Below are 19,752 nucleotides of genomic sequence, written 5' to 3' on the forward strand. Positions count from 1 at the left end.
GCATCTCTAGAAAGAATAACCATATCAACATCTCCATTATATTATATTATATGTTGTATATTATATATTATATATATGCTGCTAATATTTTTAGGAGCACATGTTTTAAACAAGGGTACACATTGTCGAGTGTGAACCAACAACACAGTCAAGAATAAAACAGAGGAAAAAATTATCCTGAGAAACTAACAATAAAGATAATATTTTTTAAAGAAAAAATGTATGATAATGAATTTTGAGTAAATAAAAAGTATCATGTTCATTTTTTTAATTAAAAAATTACAGTAATAAAAAGTTTTTGAGTGTAATTATTGTTATATAAATCTTACATTAATGATAATTTAAAAATACACATTGTATTAGTAGTAAAAAATGTGGAATGTAGTTTAAAAAATTTATGCAAACTGATGTTGAACGTAAAAATTGTTGGGCTGAAAATTTATTATCCAACAAATGTAGAAATTTAGAAATTACTGCTTTCGGCGTCATCAGCAAATGTGAACTCATCATAAATGAAAAGGTTGAAATTCTTTGGATCTCCAACTACTTCTTTCTTGGGTCCATTAATTTCTGATAACTTTTATAAATACATATCATGATTTAAAAATACTAAAATAAGAAACAATTGTTTGTATCATTATCTTTTAGTAAAACTATTTAATTTAGCGACGTTCTCAAGATTTTAATTAACTTCAAGAACCATAAAAGCGTATAATTATCTAACATGGAATGGATTGTATAAAATTTAATCTCGATACATTAAAAACATAATGCACATTTAAAGTTAATGGATTGGAAAACTATACTTTAAGAAAAAAAAAACTACGAAAAAAATCAATATATATATATATATATATATATATATATATATACTTTTTTTTTCTTTTCATTGTGGCCACGATATCTTCATTAATATTTGACCAAATAACATTATTGTATGTAAAATAAAATATCGAATTTAGTCAATGTTTTGTTCTAGTGAACGATATAAAACCCTTTTAAACAACCAATCTATGGTAATGGCGTTTACATAGCAAAATTCTCCACTAAACTTTGGCCGATTTAACAAGTATTTGATACATATTCACTTTAGATATATAATCATTTTTAAAAGCTTAGACATGGAAATTATATTGTGTTGAACATAAATATATTACTCTAATGTGTTACACTTTAATAATTTTTTTATTAACTTTAAAAAATGTTTTTTATTTTTGGAATTGATTCCTAAATGAATTAGCTTTGTACATACTAGTTGGCCACCGATCCCAATGGTTGTATAGATGTGTTAAAGTTGATGAATAATTAAGTTTATATTTAATTAACTCGTTTCAATCTTAAAAAAAAATTAATCAAAATCTTCTTCAGGAAGCTTTTAAAAACAATAATTTCTTTAAAAGTGATTATTGTAAAAAAAAATGCACTAATGACAGTTACTCCTGCTAATACGTTTCTAATCTGGGGCATCTTTTTCTTTTTTATTTGCTTGTTGATTAGAAGACATTTATTAATAATATCTCTGCTTTTTTTAAGTAAAGTTGATTTGTGTATTCGCTAAGGGCATAAAAGTTGGGTTACAAGCTCATAAATATATCTTCAAGCTTTTGGTGAAAGAAAGCTGAAAATGACGAGGGCACGTTCCAATTCAATTATTGATTTGAATAGTTATGGTGTACATAATACTCTTCTAAATTAAATTAAGATTATTTGTAAAGGATACACTATAGCATATTTATTTCTTAAAAGGGAAAAGTGTAATTGATAAAAGATTAAAGAAGATAATAATATAACTTAAACATCTATTGGAGGAAAAAATTGCTTTAATAAGTAATAACTATAATAGGTTATAATAAACCCAGGTACAGCTTTCAGCAACCAAATATAGCTTATATGATTAATTAGAGGAATTAATTTCCAATCTATAATTTGTATTTGTTGAATGAAGTAAGTGCTTTGCAAGTATGTATGTCATGATGGTGACCTTGAAGGATTGGAATATGATTGAAGTTCTTTTGACTATTAAGACTCAATCACATTTTGTTGACATATAATGTGTTTTTATTGGTAGAGTCATGAGCAATTAGGTAATAAAAATTTGAATTAGTATAAGGTAATATGAAATTAGTGGGAGAGACATCATTATTTGGCAAATTGGAAAAAGATGAACAAAGTTGTCTTGTCAACAAAAGAAAGACACTATTAAAATATTGAAGTCTGGTGGGGACTTAAGCTGTTAACTTTGCAAGATAAGTACATAATTTTCACAGCTTTAGTTGTTGCCCCAAGATTCCCAAACAGTCATGCTTGATGCTAAGTTTGACTGTTTGGAAGTCCTTCATTCATCTATTTTAAAAATTAAACATAACTAACAACTGAATTATGAAAATCATTAAAAGACATGTCTAGATCAATCTAACAATGAAGATGCATTTCCTTTTAAAAGTTTAAGATGAGTTAAAAGAATTTACAATTTTTTTATCTTAAGATTTTGATTTGAAAGTGATATTTTGATTTCTTATTTAAACTTGTTTTCTCCATGAAAAATCTCACATTTTTTCAGTAAAATGTGAGGAAATTGATTTTTTCAATACTACAGTAAACAAGAAATTAATACATGCTAGATGTACATGTTCTTGAGTTTTTAACAGTTTGTACCTTGGAAACTTTGAAGAATAAATCATTACACTTTGATTCATCGAATTACTAACTAGTAATGGAATAGCACCTGCAAAACCTAGTCATGGGAAGCAAGTAAATGGTGTAACTCGGATGTATAGATTATTAGCACTCAAATTGCACAACATGCTGCAATGGACATGAGTACACTCGCTTAAAGAGAGATTGTGTGACCAGAACAAAAACCTAGTACTGCAAATAATATACAGGACCATCATTATTTGTCACTATACAAAGACTACATTTCCATCAGGTATCATATAAACATCTTAAGTAAAACAACCTGAATGACAGTACATTGCTGAAACCTACAAATCTGTGCCCTTTTGCAACAGAACTACAATGAACTCAGTTGGGGTTGTGATGATTGTCAGATGGAGTGAACATTTTCTTGATGGCCTCTTCCTTCTCATCAATGAAGTTAAAGAAGTTAATAACAACCTGGGAGCAATGGCTGCCTGATGGTTGTTGTTCTGAGGACGAAGAAGCAATATCCTTTTGCTTTTTCTTGAAGCGAGCGTATTGCCGAATCATTCGCAGCAGAAACACAACAAGTGCAGCAAGAGAGACAACACCACATGAGAGATAGAGGCCCCAAAAGCTAACCAAGTGAAGCTGCTCAGGCTTGGAGTTGCTTGTCCTTTCTTCAGGACAACCCATTTTACAGAACCACCTCTCATGTATCCTATGAAGATCCCCATTCTCAGAAAGTTTCAAAATTGCTGTAGACATGTCAAAGGCAAAAGGAGATTCTCTTTGAAAAGCCTGATGGGGTGTTACAAAATGTCAGGAAATGTGAAATATACCATAGAACATAACTACACAACAGATCATTTTTATGATGTCCACTCTCCAAACCCAAGTGACCAAAAATGTAATTAAGGACTGCATATAGCACTTCTCATGTATGATATGTTAGGAATTCAAGGTGAGTTGAAGTCCTACATCAGGTAAAGTTTAGGAAGATGACTAGTATATAAATTAAAGGAATCATAAGCCCATTGTCTTAAGATGTTAGGCTCAAAGTGATATCCTGGTCTCATATAAACTAGTTCACGACTCATTAGTACCATATCTCCCCAATGTCTCCCCTTAGAAACCTCACATGATAGACCACCACATGCCATATCCAGCAATCCCTTGAATCATAGAAATACCACAAAGATAACCCTTTGTTTCAAAATCAGTTCTAAGAATTTAGAAAATCATATATTGCACAAAACTCTTCTTGTTAGATGTTTTTTCCCATTAAAAAAGTACTTCTATTTTAGTCTGGTTTAAAGATACAAGTTGCTATTACAATCTATATTATCATTATCATGACGAATCCGGAGCATTTAATTTTAATCATATATACTATAATATGTTACTTTGATATTCTAGTTAGATGAACTTACAAATCCCCAACTGTTTCTTGCGAATGGCTGTCCAATGATACCAAAATCAGTTTCTTTTGACAGAAATAACTCAACATACGGAAGCTCATCTACAATAGCTGCAACACCTCCAGCAGAAGGTCCCTTCTGCAGTGCTAAAGCATATTCCTCAGGGGAGCCTAGTGGAACAAGCCTTGATTTTGAAATATAAAGATTATCTGCCATATAGCTGTAAGCAAATGACCCCACTTGGTACCCTATAGGCCAGCTACTTGCAATCAAGCTCTCAATTCCTGTGATGGGCGATGAAAGCTGCTCAACCGTAAGAATTGAAGTCAAGCTTGCTGTATAGCTAGCCGTGATCACCATCAATAGAAAAAGCCACACTATCATCACCATTTTAGAAAGAGAGCTTACGGTATCTTCCTCTGATTTCATGACAAAGTGAAAGATTATCAGAAAGCATAATAAAGATGCCACAAATATCATTCTTCACAATACAATGATGAACACCACCAAAAAAGTTCATAACCAGTTCGGTTTTTTCTTTGTTATATATATAAAAAACACTTGGGAAACGAGAGGGAATGGATATTAGCTGACATATTATTTGGTTGACAAGTTGAACTCGTGGATTAATTATATGATGACCTTGAGAAAGAAAAAGAAAACAAAGGAACTATTAGACTTTGGAGTAAGATGTTTCCTTACGATTTTTCTTAAACAGGGTTGAGAGGCTGAACCTGAAAAACAACAAAATGACAACATGGAGTTAGAATCTAAAACAAAAGATGAACATTGGGGCACCTATTGCTGCATCAAATTCAATAAACTGGCTGTAGAAGGTAACCATATGACGCTGCAAAGGCTTACATTATCATTGTTATAATTTGCTTCTTAGGAGGACCACGAAAGTCATTATTGACTCGGTGCTCAAGAATCCATATAACAATTCCAACCACCAAAAATGAGGCAGCAGTAGCACACCACATATCTGCTGTAAATGGTTTGAGGAACACCCAAGCACTTGATCCTGCTTTGTTGATAGGAGCCACTATGACAAGGCTAGATGATGCAAAAGGCTGAGAAAAATCCACAATCCTAGTACGGTTTGTCACAATTGCAATGTCTCCAACAACAGCATCATATACCTAAACAATTTTCAAAGATTACATGGTTAAAAAAAAAACCAAGACAACACTGAACAGAAACCAATGCTGCTGATTACAATTTTTTCAATTTTTGTTCCCTTCTTTTCTCACTGCTATTCTACCCAAAAAACAAAAATATAAAAGAAGAAGAAAATGAAAGGAAAGGTGAAAAATTTTACAAACTTTGGAGCAAGAAAAAACATAATACTATTTCATCCATCAGAATTTTACGTATAGCATAGCTGTTTTTTTTTAGTAAAAACACTGAAGGTCAACTCAAAAACAATAGTAACTAATTTTGAGTAGATACATATGAATTAACCAATGTGAAGAATGTTTCTTTTTTCATCATCCGTATCACTTACATTATCAGCAACCATTTTCACAAGTTCATCGTAATTGGGATTTGCTTTACCATTGCCGAAAGGCTTGAATACAAAGGGAACTTCATATGGAATAAATTCTAGGGCTTTCATGAACACATCGATGCAATACCCCTGAATATCATGACTATTTGGCACTTCAGTTACAAATTCAACAAAACTTGCTCTTTTCGGCACTCCAATTCTCAGTGGCTTGGTATTATCAGCAATCACCCAGCCACGTGGTCGATCTGTCTTTCCACCAGGCCAAGTAATGTTGTCAAGCTTCTGATCTTTGGAAAACCTGCTGTGTGCCCTTTTTTTAAGAGTTTCAGGTGGTACAACTGAAAATCCAGAATAATTAGACCAAAACCCAACCCTAGTAATTCCCAACTGATTGATATTGATAATATCATAACCACGACTCACAATATTTCTGTCAGAATTAAACAGAACTTGACCACTCACACCAGTAAAATTTGACTGTAATAATATCTTGACCAGATCAGATCCACCAGTGAAGATTTTGAGTTTGTCAAGCTGAACGCCAATTCCTTCTGTTTGAGATAGCTTATAGTTATCATGAGGCATGAAGGTTAAATTATTTACTTTGATGAATTTATCAATTGAAAGTGCAATTGCCCAAACCGTGTCATAAGCAGAAAATCCATAGGAGTTCAAACTAGTATTTGTCAATCCATCTTTTTGCCTTTTCATCCACCGAGAAATGAAATCTCTCTTTTTTTGGGAATCCAAAATGTGTTGCCGAAGACCAACAACCCCTTGGAGAACACTGAAAGAGGTTTGATTCACTAGGGATAATGAATCTAGTGTAGCTGAGAGCCAATCCGTGACAAGCCAGACGTAATCCTTGGACATCATTTGAAGTTTATGGGCAATAGAAAAAATTCTCAAGCTTGGATCAGGGTTGACATGAACAACATACACACGAGGACCAATCAATTTAGATTGATTGAGTAAGTTGGTGATTTCAACCGGATCAAACTTAATACTCAAAGGCAGTTTATAAGAAATTTTCAATCTCCTTTTTTCAAGTTCATCATTCAAAGCAGATACTCCATTTCTTCCATAATCATCATCTAAGAATACAACAATGACCTCTTTCCATCCATTAAAGTCAATTAGATCAGCCATTGCAGTCATTTGTGCCAAGTCACTTTGCGTAGATCGAATAAAGAAAGGAAACTGGAGTGAGGACAAGGTTGGATCGGTGGCAGCATATGAAACAAGAGGAACTTGGAGAGCATCAGCAATTTGAGAAACCGTGTGAGCTACAGCGGATGACTGGGGACCAATTATGGCTGCAACTCCTATCTCAAGTAACTGAAAAGCTGTACAAAGAGAATAGATAATGAAGATAATGCAAATTAAGGTAACCCCATGTTTAAATTTGGACATTTTAATCCAATGGACAAAGTTTATGCATGGCCTTGACCAAGTCCTACAGTAGACCAAACCTAAGAATGCACCCAAGTAAGTCTTTACTAAGCACAATACTCAAGCCTAGTTTCTCACCATAGAATAGCTCACACCACGGGCCAATCACTGCAACTGGTTTATCCTACTACACAATTATCATAGGCCAAGACCAAAGAGATGATTATAGTGTTTCCTCAAGTGAGAAAGGCACCGGACCCGCCCAAAAGGTGGGAACAGTTAGAGGACATACTCCATAGATATGTGCAATCCTCTCCTTGGAACTGTATAACCTTGGAATATGATAAGCTGTTGCTAAAAATCTAAACATGGTGTAATCATCATAGAAAAAGATGCTGTATCATAGTATAAAAAAGGCATATTACCAAGCATGATTAATATTCATTAAACAACATAAAAAAGTTGATGCTGGCTGAGAATTAAGACGTAAGAGATAAGCAACAATAGGAACTAAAGGAATTCAAGCTTAAACCTAGAAACAGCTAAAGGGGGGATTTCTATAGTTTACTACTCCAGCAACAGTAACAGCAACAAGAAGAAGAAGAAGAAAATTGATGAGGTTCAGGGTTGGCACCTCCAATTGATCCCAGAAAAGCATTGCACATGGCATCCTTCATTATCAACTTGAGTTCGGTTCCGTTAAGAACTGTGGGATTCTTATTGACATCAGAAATGGCCATTTCCATAGCTTCCTTCGCAACTCTACCTATGACCGAATCGAAAGCAAAAACCGCGCCAATGTTCACACTGGCAGGCGTTGTGCTGTGAGCAACACCACATATCCAAATCCATGTCACAAGGTGCAAAACCATGAATTTCTTCATGCTTGAATCGGAATTTCAAGTGACCACAATTTTTTTTTTTTCACCGTAAAGACCCGAACTTGCAGACACCCAGCATCCGAAAGCGCAAAAACATGGTTGAAATCGAAGAAAGTTTACACTTTGATCGGTGCCCAGATGAGTGTAGCTGGAAAAGCAGAAGGACAACCATGCCCTGTAGCTTAAGAGTTGGTGTTGTGAAGTTATAAGCATTCAATTCAACCCATTCACTGGTATATAAAAGAGATGTTATTCCATTTTATTCCATTTTTCCAAGAGATTGAAAAATGATGCGTGGACCCAGAGAAAGAGAGAGAGACAGATGTATATAATATACCACATATATCACACTAAAAATAAGATTAATGTTATTTAGACATTAAATATAGAGAAATGTCGATATAAGACTTTATTATTGTATAAAATATTTTTAACTAATTATAGAAATTACGACTAATAATCTTTTCTCATCTTCACAAAAGATAAAACGGCTTGTTTTATTAATTTATAGTATTTAGTGACCAAGTTTTTTTAAAAAAAAAACATTTTAATAAAAATAGTTACGAAAAAAAGTTTCTCCATAAAGAAATAAATGTAGTGTTTTTCAAATTTATCAAAAGAATAATATAAATAGTAGCGTAGATATTAACATGTTTTAAATAGTCTATTTGAAAATGCTGTATTGCTAACATTTTTAAAATTTACAGAAAAACATAAAAATATATGAAGAATAGAAAGAAATAGAAGTAAACAAAATAAAATAAAAATTATTATAAAAATGTATTGAATATATAATATTATTTAATGAAAATAATGGTAGTTGACAATGAGGATGAACTCTGTGTGTGTGTGAAAGTGAGGCACCTCCCAAGGATGTGTTTCAACACGGCATGGTTGTCGAGAATGTAAATTCCGTCAAAGCGAGGTCAATTTTTTTTGTATTTATTATGCAAAAAGTTGCTTTTATTTCTCACTCTTTTACATCTGATACTAAAGAAAACATGATTGAAAAGGACTTTAACACGAATGTATAAGTTGTCTTGGTTCTTCTCTTTTGAACGAGAAAAAAATAGAGATTTTCTTAAAATATCAACCAAAATTATTAACAAAATTAACCAATAAATATTGCACGTTAATAACTTAATTAAAAAGAATATAAATTCAAAACTTAAATTAGGAATGATAAAAAGATTTGTTTTCGTGAGTATTCTTTGAACACATATCTATTTTGAAGAATAATCTTTATATTAAGTGGATCGTATATGAGTATGAACAATAATGAATAATTTCACTTTTTTCAATTGAGTATAGAGACTAGAATGAAAAATATATGTATGTTTATCCCGTTCTTGTCATCATATACGTCCTGATACCTATCCTTATCTTCATTTTATTCTTATTTAAATTACTAAAATATTCGTACTTTATTAGATAACCTAAGACACTTTTATATATATATATATATATATATATATATATATATATATATATATATATATATATATATATTCAATGATCATACTAGGTGCTACTTTAGTTTTAAGCTTCATACACGTACTTTTGATTATTTTCTAATTTTAATTATTTCAATTTTAAATGAAATTGATTTTAAATGTATTTTGATGTTAACTTGTTGTCATGTAAGGTATATATAAGTATACCTCTATATACAAACCAAATAAATTTTTTGACTGTTTGACTTGTTTTATATCCATAAATTTAGTCACTTGTGATAAGTACTTTCTACACATTTTATTATTTTTATTTATTATGTACTTTTTTCACATGAGAATGTTTAACTCTCCCAATTTCAAGGTTCAGTAGTGTAAACCTTTCATTTACTAGTAATACAATGAAAATTTATCTTTTTTATTCTTTTTTATCCACAATTGTTCGGAAAACATATCATCAATGAAGAACATTATCGTATTTACCCCAAGAATTATCATACTAATATAGAAATAAAATTAACACAAGGATACACAAGAATATACATGGAAACTCCAAAACCAGAAAAAAAAAATTATGATTGTTGTTTGATGACAACCAAAGAATAATACTATGTAAAAATTTATAAAACACATAAACCACTCTCGCATGCCTTTAACTCTAAGTACACTCACACTCTCCAAAGTATTAATTTAACCAAAATCTCACAACACTTGGCTACAAGAATATAAGAAAAGTCAAATACAAACTTAAAGTGTTTTTGACTAGGACAAACACCATGTACTTAAAGTCCATTATATAGTTACCAAAACCCACTCCCTAATTTATCCTAGATAATGTGGGATTTTCCAAGACATATTACAATCATCAACCCAACAATTTCCACCCTGGTTAAAATAAACACATCTCCATTGCCTATACTAGCAATCATACTCCACCATAGAGTATATTCACTTAGAATTAAACCATCCCAAGAATTTACATGCACCTTGCATCAATGCTAACCAATGTTTGTGAATAATCACTGATGAGTCATTATTTTCCCTTATTTCATTGTCTTTTGTGCTCATCTTGATGGTTGTTTAGTGCTTAATTGTCTTTTATTAGTGCATTTTCATCAATTGGGCTTCATTGGGCCATTATTCCGAATTTTGAATAATTTGGCATTAATTGTCCTAATTTTCATTTCTAATTACTTTTAGGTATTTTGTGAAACAATTTTGGAGCTTGGACACTAATCTTAAGATGAAGAGATAGTTGCCACATCCTAGTCACGTCTGTCCATGTCATTTCCACGTTATTTAAGTGAATGGGCCAGCATTTTGGCCCATAGTGGTACTTTTGTAATTTTGTTGACCAGAATGACATTTTTGTAAATATGTGGATCTGTGGTGAGGTGGTCACCAAATATAGGTCTCAATTTTCATGTGGCAACCACCTTCTTCTTCCTCATACTTCATTTTCACTTTTTTAGCTTTGGATGGTGATCCATGGAGGTGTCTTCCTCATTTTTGCATTTTAGCACTCTTTATTGATGTTTTTATACATTATTAACAACACCCATTGTTGGGTTTGTGATTTTTTCACATTTAGATGGTTGGCTATTTTGATTTCTGATTTGTAAGCACTTGGAACAACACTTATGTATGGGGTTTTACGTTTTTTATAATACAACAACCATTTTTGTTCCATTGAAGCTTTAAAAATCTTGTTTTTCTCTTTAATTTACGTTTCTTATGTGGAAGATTAGACTAAGTTGTAACCACAAAGCATACTAAGAATATCATAACCAAACCATAGCTTTTATACGACTTGTAGGGAAAAACGCATCATCAATGAATAACAATATTGTTTTACCCTCAATAACCACCCTACTAACAATGAAATAAGATTAACATAGGGATACACAAGAATATACACAAAAACTCCAAAACCAAAAAAACAAACCATGATTATTATTTAATGACAACCAGAGAATAAAACTATATGAAAATTTGTACAACACTTAGACCACTCTTCCATGCCATTTGATCCTAAGTACACCCACATTCTCCAAAGCAAAAATTTTACTCAAACCTCACAACACTCTACTACAAGATTATAAGAAAAGTCAAATATAAGCTTAAAGTGTTTTTTATTGGGGCAAAAAACACCATAGATTTAGAGTTCATTATATAGTCCTAATATCCACTCCCTAGCTTATCCTAGGTGACGTGGAACTTTCCAATACATATTATTTTCATCCGTCCAATATTAATTTTGTTTCTCCCTCGAACAATTTTTATTATCTCTCAACGATTTGACTAGTTGTATATCTCCAATGATGTATCAAATTGTTTCTATGACACACATTTGATATTTTTTTAATATTTTTATTGGTTAATTTTTATTTATAATATATTTTATGAAATTTGATAATATCATATTTTATTTATAATATATTTTATAAAATTTAATTAATTAATATTGAAACAGTAAAATTGTAGTTATACATATGAGTACGAATGAGAATGAAACAAAAAAGTATATACCTATTATATATTATATATAAATGGGATAAAAATAAGTACAAATTTTAATTTCAAGAATTTGGTGAGACAATCAAATGGCTAGTCATACCATCATAAATTAAAAGTGAAGAATTTATCTCTAATTTTTCAAAATAATGTATCTGGGTGTAATAAAAGAGGAGGTACGAAATTTTCCACAATTGATTTTGGTAGGAACTTTTGAGGAATTTGGCTCTTGGGTAACTTGATTGTCACCTTTTCATTTTCATCATTAAAGCTTCTAATATGACACATGATCTGCTATAAGATAACGCATGATCTATAATTTTGCTCTCTCACCGAAAAAATATTAGATGGTGCAAAATTGGTATCCACTATATATATGACACATTCAAAATTTTCCAAAAGAACAACTAAATTGTATATTTCTGTCTCATGAGTTTGTTTGTTGTAATGGTGAGCAAGTTTTCAGACCATTTTCGAATTATTATTGGATATAGCAAGTTTGTCAAGAATTATTTCCATGATTTCTCACTTTTTTGCTCACTAGGTTATGAGACCCTTTAACTGTTATTAAGACTCTGTTGCTGAAATGGTAGAGGAAAAAGAGAAAATGAAAACAGATCACATGTACATATATCCCCTGTAATGTGATCCCTAAATTATTGAAATTAAATATTGATTGAAGTAGAGCTTAACTAATAACAGAAAAAAAAAATCTAACACAAAAAGGTAGAAAATATCTCTAACAAAAATGTCAGAACACACAGAAAAGGAAGTGCTAGAATAATAATAATAATAATAATAATAAACAAGTCATCCTTCTTCAGTCTAGTACTGCTGCCTCCTTCTTGTCCTCCCATACGCTCAACCTCTTGGCTGCTTCCTCCACCTACAATCAACAAAATTCACATCAAAAAATTATCCCTTTTCTGCATTCTTTTAAGCATCAAAACCTGTCTACATATTCTCTTTTACCTCTTTATTCCAGTCCGTTCTAAATGTAACCCACAATAGAATCACTGTTTGCATGGCTGTGCCACCAAGCATTCCCAACCATATTCCCTGCCACGTAAAAAAACAAAGAAAGTGTATTTATTTCTATCGAATACAACTTTTCAAATGAAAAGACCAAAAGTATTTACCTTGGCACCGTAATGGAAAACAAAGCCTAGAACAGCACCCACCGGTAACCCAACTCCATAATAACAACCCACGTTTACATAAGCCACGAAAGCTTGCCAACCACATCCAACCGCCACCCCTTCATTCATACACCATAGGTTAAAATTCATGCAACAATAAACCAAGAATTAATATGATTATGAAGTAATTAATATTAATTACCAGATAAGACGGGCTGAACGCCGTTGAGGAGAATAGCAAGAGCAAGCAGAGGGCAGAGATCTGAAACTGCAGCAGCAACCTCTTCACCGCCGGTGAAGGCATAGCTAATGACATCCCTGAGTGCAAGAATCACCACTGCTATAATAGCTGATATTATGAAAGAAATCGCCGTCACCACCACCACCGAAAACGACGCCGATTTTGGATTTCCTGCTCCCAGTTCGTTACCCACCCTCACGCTGCATTCATCAATCATCATTAAATCTCTTTTATAACTTTCTACTCTTTATAATAATTATTTTTTTTAATCATTTAATATATTTTTTAATTTTAATTTAATATAACTTTTCGGTTGTGTTTGATGATTCTCCGCCTTGTGGTTTGGAAAACTGTCATGCACACTTTTTGGAAATTTTGTAAGAAATAAAGAGACAGAATCTAACCTTGCGGCGGCTTGGAATCCAGCAGAGATCATGAAAAACCAGCCAGAAATGGTAGTACTGCAATAACAAATGTAACAAGAGTAAAGTGCTTGTTTGATGGGGTTAATTTTGAAAAAAATATAATAATTTCCCTAAACTAAATAATAGTAAACACACAATTTAAATAAAATTTAAAATCAATCTCCAGTATTGAAATATATTTTTATTCGAAGAAAAATATTAATAAAAAGTAAATAAAATAAAGGTATTATGAAAAATTGAACGGCATTCCTGTAAAGATTTTAATTTTAGACTGTAACGGACCTGTATCCAATTTAGCAATATATTCAGAGTAGTCTAAATAAATTCTTAAAACACTTTGTGTATAAAAATAGACTATTAAAAATATTCTACTACTTTAATTGTTTTCAGAAAAGTATTCTTAATTATTGATGGTCCTTTTCGGTTTAAAAACAATGGTAAGAGAATACATTAATATTGTGGGATTTTTATAGTCTTTTTTATTAATGGGAAAATAAAGTGAGATATTGATGCATGTTATTTATTAGAGGTGAAAAATAATCAATCAATATAATACACCTTATAGATTACTTAAACCCGTTTCTATTTTTTATATTATATTTAGTTTAAATATATTTTTAATCTCTAAAAATATATTATGTTATTACATTTTTTTTCTAAATTTAAAATTCACTATTTCAATGAACAAAGTTTCTTTTAATCATTTGTCCAATCGTTTAAATGTTTCAAAATATTTTAAATAAATAATATATAACTGAATTTTACGTTTAAAAGTTGTTAAAATAATTATAAATAAATAAATATTTATTTGAGATTTGGATTTTGTTTGGATGGGAAGAGAATGAAAAAGGAAATTAGAAGTGAAAGAGAGTGGAATGTTCGGTTGTTTGAAAGGAAGAAAAGAGAAAAAGAATCAAAAGAAAATTTATGAATGATTTGATTTATGTGAGAATTTTTTTATATTAATATATAAAAAATAGTTAGTAGAAGAAAATTTTAAAAATAATTTGATATTAAAAATATAAATCAGACTTAAAATAACTTTTTAAATTCAAGAGAAATTTACCAAATTTAGATAAATAAAAAATTTATATTTATAACAAAATAACTAATTAAAAATTTAATTTACAAAATATTAAAATTAAAATTAATCAATTTAATTTTATTTATCATTTAATATTTTGTATTTTAGTCATATGTTTTATCATAATATAAAACATAATTATTAATAACATATTAAATTAATTTTTTTATTTTATTATATTTATTTAAATTATTTGTTTTTATAACATAAAATGTATATTAATATAATATTAAGTTATTTTATTATATTTATTATTTTAATATTTTTATTTTATTACAATATAAAATGTATATAATAAAAATATCAATATTATCTATATTTTATATAGCTAAAACGCATTTTTTTAACATAAATTTTATTTATTATTATTATTATTATATGTATAATCGATTATACGCACTTTATTAGCAAATCAAGGTATATTATAAGAAAAATATTAAAAATATTTGTATCATATATGCGTAGTGTTTATTAATAATGATTTTTTAATTTTACTTCAAATGTATTCGTCGGTTAGTGTGTAGAAACAAACACAAGTTTATGTTAAAAATATAGAATTGAATAGACTATAATATTAATAATTTTGTAATTATAACTCATGCAAACAAAATGTTAACAACTATTCTAATGATATATGAAACACATGAAATATAGTTTTCGTTTTAAATTATAAATATTAAAGATTAATTTTAAATTTAAATAAGACAAGTTAACTTACTCATTTAGAAGAGAATATTTATATATGATCATAAACCCCAACTGTCGGGCACATGGAAACATAGGGAACATGGCGTACCGGAAGGGGACAACATAACTGACTTTTGTTTTGGTACATCCTTTTGGCATTTTATAAATTTTTACATCACCTCATCATATTCACTTTTTTATCTTTGATCTTTCCTTTTCTTTATCAAACTTATTTTTTTCAAATAACTATATTGTCTTTATCTTTTATCTCTTTTTTTTTCTTTACCATTACTAAACTTCATTCTTTCAAATAATTATATTATCTTAAAGTAAATATCGAGTAGTTATATTGAAGATCAGAAGAACATTTCTCGTCTTAAAGATGGACAAAATAAGATGGTTGGTGATACTAAAATGGGTTAAAACTTACCTTAAGTTATAATATTGTTATATGTTTATACTTTTAGATTTTTCTAGAATATTTTTTAATTTTAAAATAACAAGCTAATGGATCCATCCGCTTCGTCCTAATCCTAACATGTCAGTTTTAACAAGTTAGGGGTAATAAATCAAGATGCACTATAAATTAAAAATTTTATTACTTTCTATTACAGCACAGTTACTTCAACTTGAATGGAAGGTTTTTATATAACATTGTATTTTATAAATATTTTATTTCTAATTCTTCTTGGAAGAAGTATTACTTTTAAGATAAAAAATGTGATCTACAATTTTACTTGCTCACAGTTTTACATGGAATAATTCTATAAGATTAATGTTTTAAAATTACAAATTTTACATGATTCTTCCAATGATATCAGATAGATTTGGATAATCTTATTACCTGATCCAAGTAAAAATATTTGAAGTTGGATTAGGTCAAGCTTTTAGACTTCTTTTACTGACATCAACTAGTTGAGTAATTTTAATAATAGATTTTGAAATTTTTTTAATAAAAGTTTGTAATTTTAAGATATTTTAAAATTTACATTTAATTAATAAAATGAAATAAATATTTACTATTTAATAGTTTTAATTAGATTATAATGAATTTCACAACACAAAAATCAATTTAATATATTCAGGTTTAAATTAAGTGATTATCTCAGGGGACGAATACTTGACTGGGACCTTGACTGGGACGGGACTGGGGATTGCAGTGGGCACAAGAATCCTGGAAAGGAATCATTAAACTCGGGAAAGGACAAAGAAAGGGTGAAAGGTAAACAAACAAGGGTTTTTGTTTTTTTTCTTTTAACAGTCAATTTTACAGATATTTTAGTTATTTAAAAAGACGTAAAATGTGTAAAAATTAACCAAGTGTCAGAACAATAATAGGGTATAATAAATATGAAAGGCACAAGAAAAGGACGTAATAAAGAAGAGTCATAGAAGGTGACAAAAAAGAATTAAAAACTTACCAGATCGAAAGAGAATCAAGGGCCAATTGAGGGTGAGGGAGCAGGCCTGCGAGCAGCACCAGGATTTGATAATACCACGTTTCCAAACAGAGCATAACAGCGGAAGCAGCAGACAGCTTGAAGAAGGAGGGTAACCCGGAAAATGCCTGCCACGTGAACCCCTGCCACGTCTGCTTGCACCTCGGGCTCTTCACGATGTACACGAACTGAGCAATCACGATGATCCACCAAGAGAGACTCAGCGTCAGTGACGCGCCTAAGAGACCCATCCCAATCTTGTACACCGCCAACCAGCTCAGCAGCAGATGGACCAACAACGCCACACCTGAGATGATTGCGCTTGGCGCCACTATGCTCTGCGCCTGCATAAACTTCTGGATGGGGAAGTTCACCGCGTACGCGAAGATCTGAGGAATCAAACCGTAGACGAAAAGCGCCGCCGCCGCCGCGATTTCCGCCGATTCGCCGAGAAAAAGTAAAATTGGCTCACTGAACACGTATATGACCGCCATGACGATGCCGGCCAATGAAAGGAGCACCGTTGAGCGCTGCATGTATACGCCTAGCATCCCGAACTTCTGTGCACCGTATGCTTGTCCGCATAGCGTCTCAACTGCACTCCCCATGCCTAACTGCAATTAGTTTCATGTTAGTTTCTACAATCATTTTTAATTAATATTATGCATTTGGATTGCAGTTAAAAAAAAAACAAGTTTCTTCTGTTTGAACTAAAAATGTTAAGAAACGTTTAACGAGACTTTGAATAATATGTGAACAGGCATTTAGATCTAAACGGGAAAACAAATACATTATATATCAAGTTTTCATAGATAAAATTGTAAAAGTATAAATCATGTTTTCAGCAAAATTAATTAAAAATTTTGAAACATAAAAGTTAAAGAGCTTTTTAATAAATAAAGTAAGATAAAATATTATTTTATTTTGGTTTAATTAATTTTTTTGTCTCTCTTTTAATTTAAGTGTTAAATTGTTATTTCAACACTGATTTATTTTATTTATATAATTAACATAATCATAATATAATTTTGATAAAAATTATTTCAAAAAATTTAATAAAAAAAATTAAATTACATCATTTTTTAAAAATTGAAACAAAATTAAAAATTTATAAAACTAAAAGATCAATTTAACATCTTAAAAAAAACAAAAAAATTAATTAAACCTTTTATTTTATATAAAATAGATATAATTTAGGTTTAATAATTAGTAATTTATTTTATCACTCATTTTTCTTTTTAATATTTTTAAATAGTGTGAATTTGGTATGTCTTTAAAAGATATCATAATGAAAATTGAGAAGTTATCATTATTGGGAAGGCATCACGTGTCAATAATAGCACGGCTTCCGTGTCTATCAGGAGTTTATGGCTCTCAATTTTTTTATAAAAAAAAAACTAATACATAAATAATTTTATTTTATGTACTTGGTCTCCTAGATTTGTATATATTTATAATAAAATAAAATTAACATTCGCAAAAATATTTGACAAAGATCTATTACTATATGTCAAAACTTCACAAAAATAAATAAAAAATATTCAGAACTTTTATACATAACACTTTTAAACTGAGTTAATATAATTTAACAATTGATTTATTTGAAAAATATTAAAACTCAATCTAATTAAAAGATATATAAAGATAAAAGTAAATATAAAAAATTACTACTTAAATATATTAAAATATAATTATAAATGGATTACATATATTTTTAATTTTTCAAGTTATATAAAATTAGAATTTGTCTTAAATTTTAATATAATTTAATCTTCAAATTTAAATAAATTTAACTTTTCCAATCCCAATAAATTATGTTTAAATAACGTTTTAAGTTAATGTTTAAATAATTTACACATTTAAATTTAAATACTAACTTAAAATATTATTTACCACTTCAAAAGTTAATAAAATTAAATTAAAAAACTACGTTCATTTAATTTTTAAATTTACAACCAAAATATATAAAAAAATTTAGAATGAAACCACCAAATTTAAATACTAAAATGTCAAATCTAAAAAACTTTTTAATTGAATGAAAATTGTTAAAATTAATAAATATATTCTAAAATGCATGTAGGTTGAATTTAATGAAGTGAGTGCATATACCATGAGACCATAAGCTAAGAGCTGGATGCCGGTGTTGCCGAGGGAAGCGGCGGCGAGTTCAAGATTACCGAGGTGACCGGAGAATATTTGCGTGGACATTGACATGACGTAATTGATGACGTAGACAAAGATGGCAGGGGCGGCGAGGACGTAGAGGAGCTTGACCTCCACCCACAAAGCGGCCCCGACACGGCGGAGGAAGGGGAGGGTGTCATCGGTGAGAATTCTCTCAAGTTTCCCATCGGACACGTGCTTGGAATTTGAGCGAGGAGTTTCTTCCCCTGCAGAAAACCCTGACAAGAGCGGTTCCGTCCCCGCTGAACCCATCGATCTAAATAGAAATAAGTAACTATTAAAGTGAGAGGAACTGCAGAGCTTTTCTCTCCGGTGCTCTTTTCTAGGTCCTCTGCTATATATGTTTATACAAAGGGTTCAGTGGTGGTAATAATTTTACACTGTTGCGTGCTCTTACCCTTCACACTGCACACTCGCAATGACAACTCACTCCAATCACCATGTCTGTCAGTATATTATTATATTATTCTATCACAAAAGTTATGCTGCAAAAAACAAAACTGTAAACTAAATGTGTTTGTTTAAAAAAATTTAAAAATAAAATAATTAATTGAAAATAGATGATAAACAATTTCTAAAATTTCTCTATGCCTAAAATTTTTTGATAAGAAAATATTTTTAAAATTTTATTGATAAAAATATATATTTTTAAAATTTGTTTTCTCACTTATCATCTTGCATTATTTTAATCTCCCCCATCCCTCCTCTGCTCTCGTTCACACAGTATCTACCATTCAATTTCGA

General features: G+C 30.2%; 2 protein-coding genes across 2 annotated transcripts; both read right to left on the reverse strand.

Moving 5' to 3' along the window:
• Nucleotides 1-2,756: 2,756 nt before the first annotated feature.
• On the reverse strand, nt 2,757-8,083 carry GLR5 (glutamate receptor 5). The gene is made up of 6 exons (XM_028072432.2): nt 7,598-8,083; nt 5,569-6,917; nt 4,926-5,203; nt 4,764-4,795; nt 4,074-4,480; nt 2,757-3,441 (listed from the first exon to the last, which is right to left on the reverse strand). The coding sequence occupies exons 1-6, from the start codon at nt 7,845-7,847 to the stop codon at nt 3,025-3,027; spliced, it is 2,733 nt and encodes a 910-aa protein (XP_027928233.1). The 5' UTR covers nt 7,848-8,083; the 3' UTR covers nt 2,757-3,024.
• A 4,334-nt stretch (nt 8,084-12,417) lies between these two features.
• Nucleotides 12,418-19,394, reverse strand: LOC114183373 (protein DETOXIFICATION 40-like). The gene is made up of 7 exons (XM_028070382.2): nt 18,934-19,394; nt 16,807-17,438; nt 13,594-13,650; nt 13,151-13,389; nt 12,949-13,067; nt 12,782-12,868; nt 12,418-12,695 (listed from the first exon to the last, which is right to left on the reverse strand). The coding sequence occupies exons 1-7, from the start codon at nt 19,258-19,260 to the stop codon at nt 12,630-12,632; spliced, it is 1,527 nt and encodes a 508-aa protein (XP_027926183.1). The 5' UTR covers nt 19,261-19,394; the 3' UTR covers nt 12,418-12,629.
• Nucleotides 19,395-19,752: the final 358 nt, after the last annotated feature.

This window comes from Vigna unguiculata, chromosome 5 (assembly GCF_037176805.1).
Source record: "Vigna unguiculata cultivar grain cowpea cultivar isolate G323 ecotype 2 chromosome 5, ASM3717680v1, whole genome shotgun sequence".
NCBI classification, from domain to species: Eukaryota; Viridiplantae; Streptophyta; class Magnoliopsida; order Fabales; family Fabaceae; genus Vigna; species Vigna unguiculata.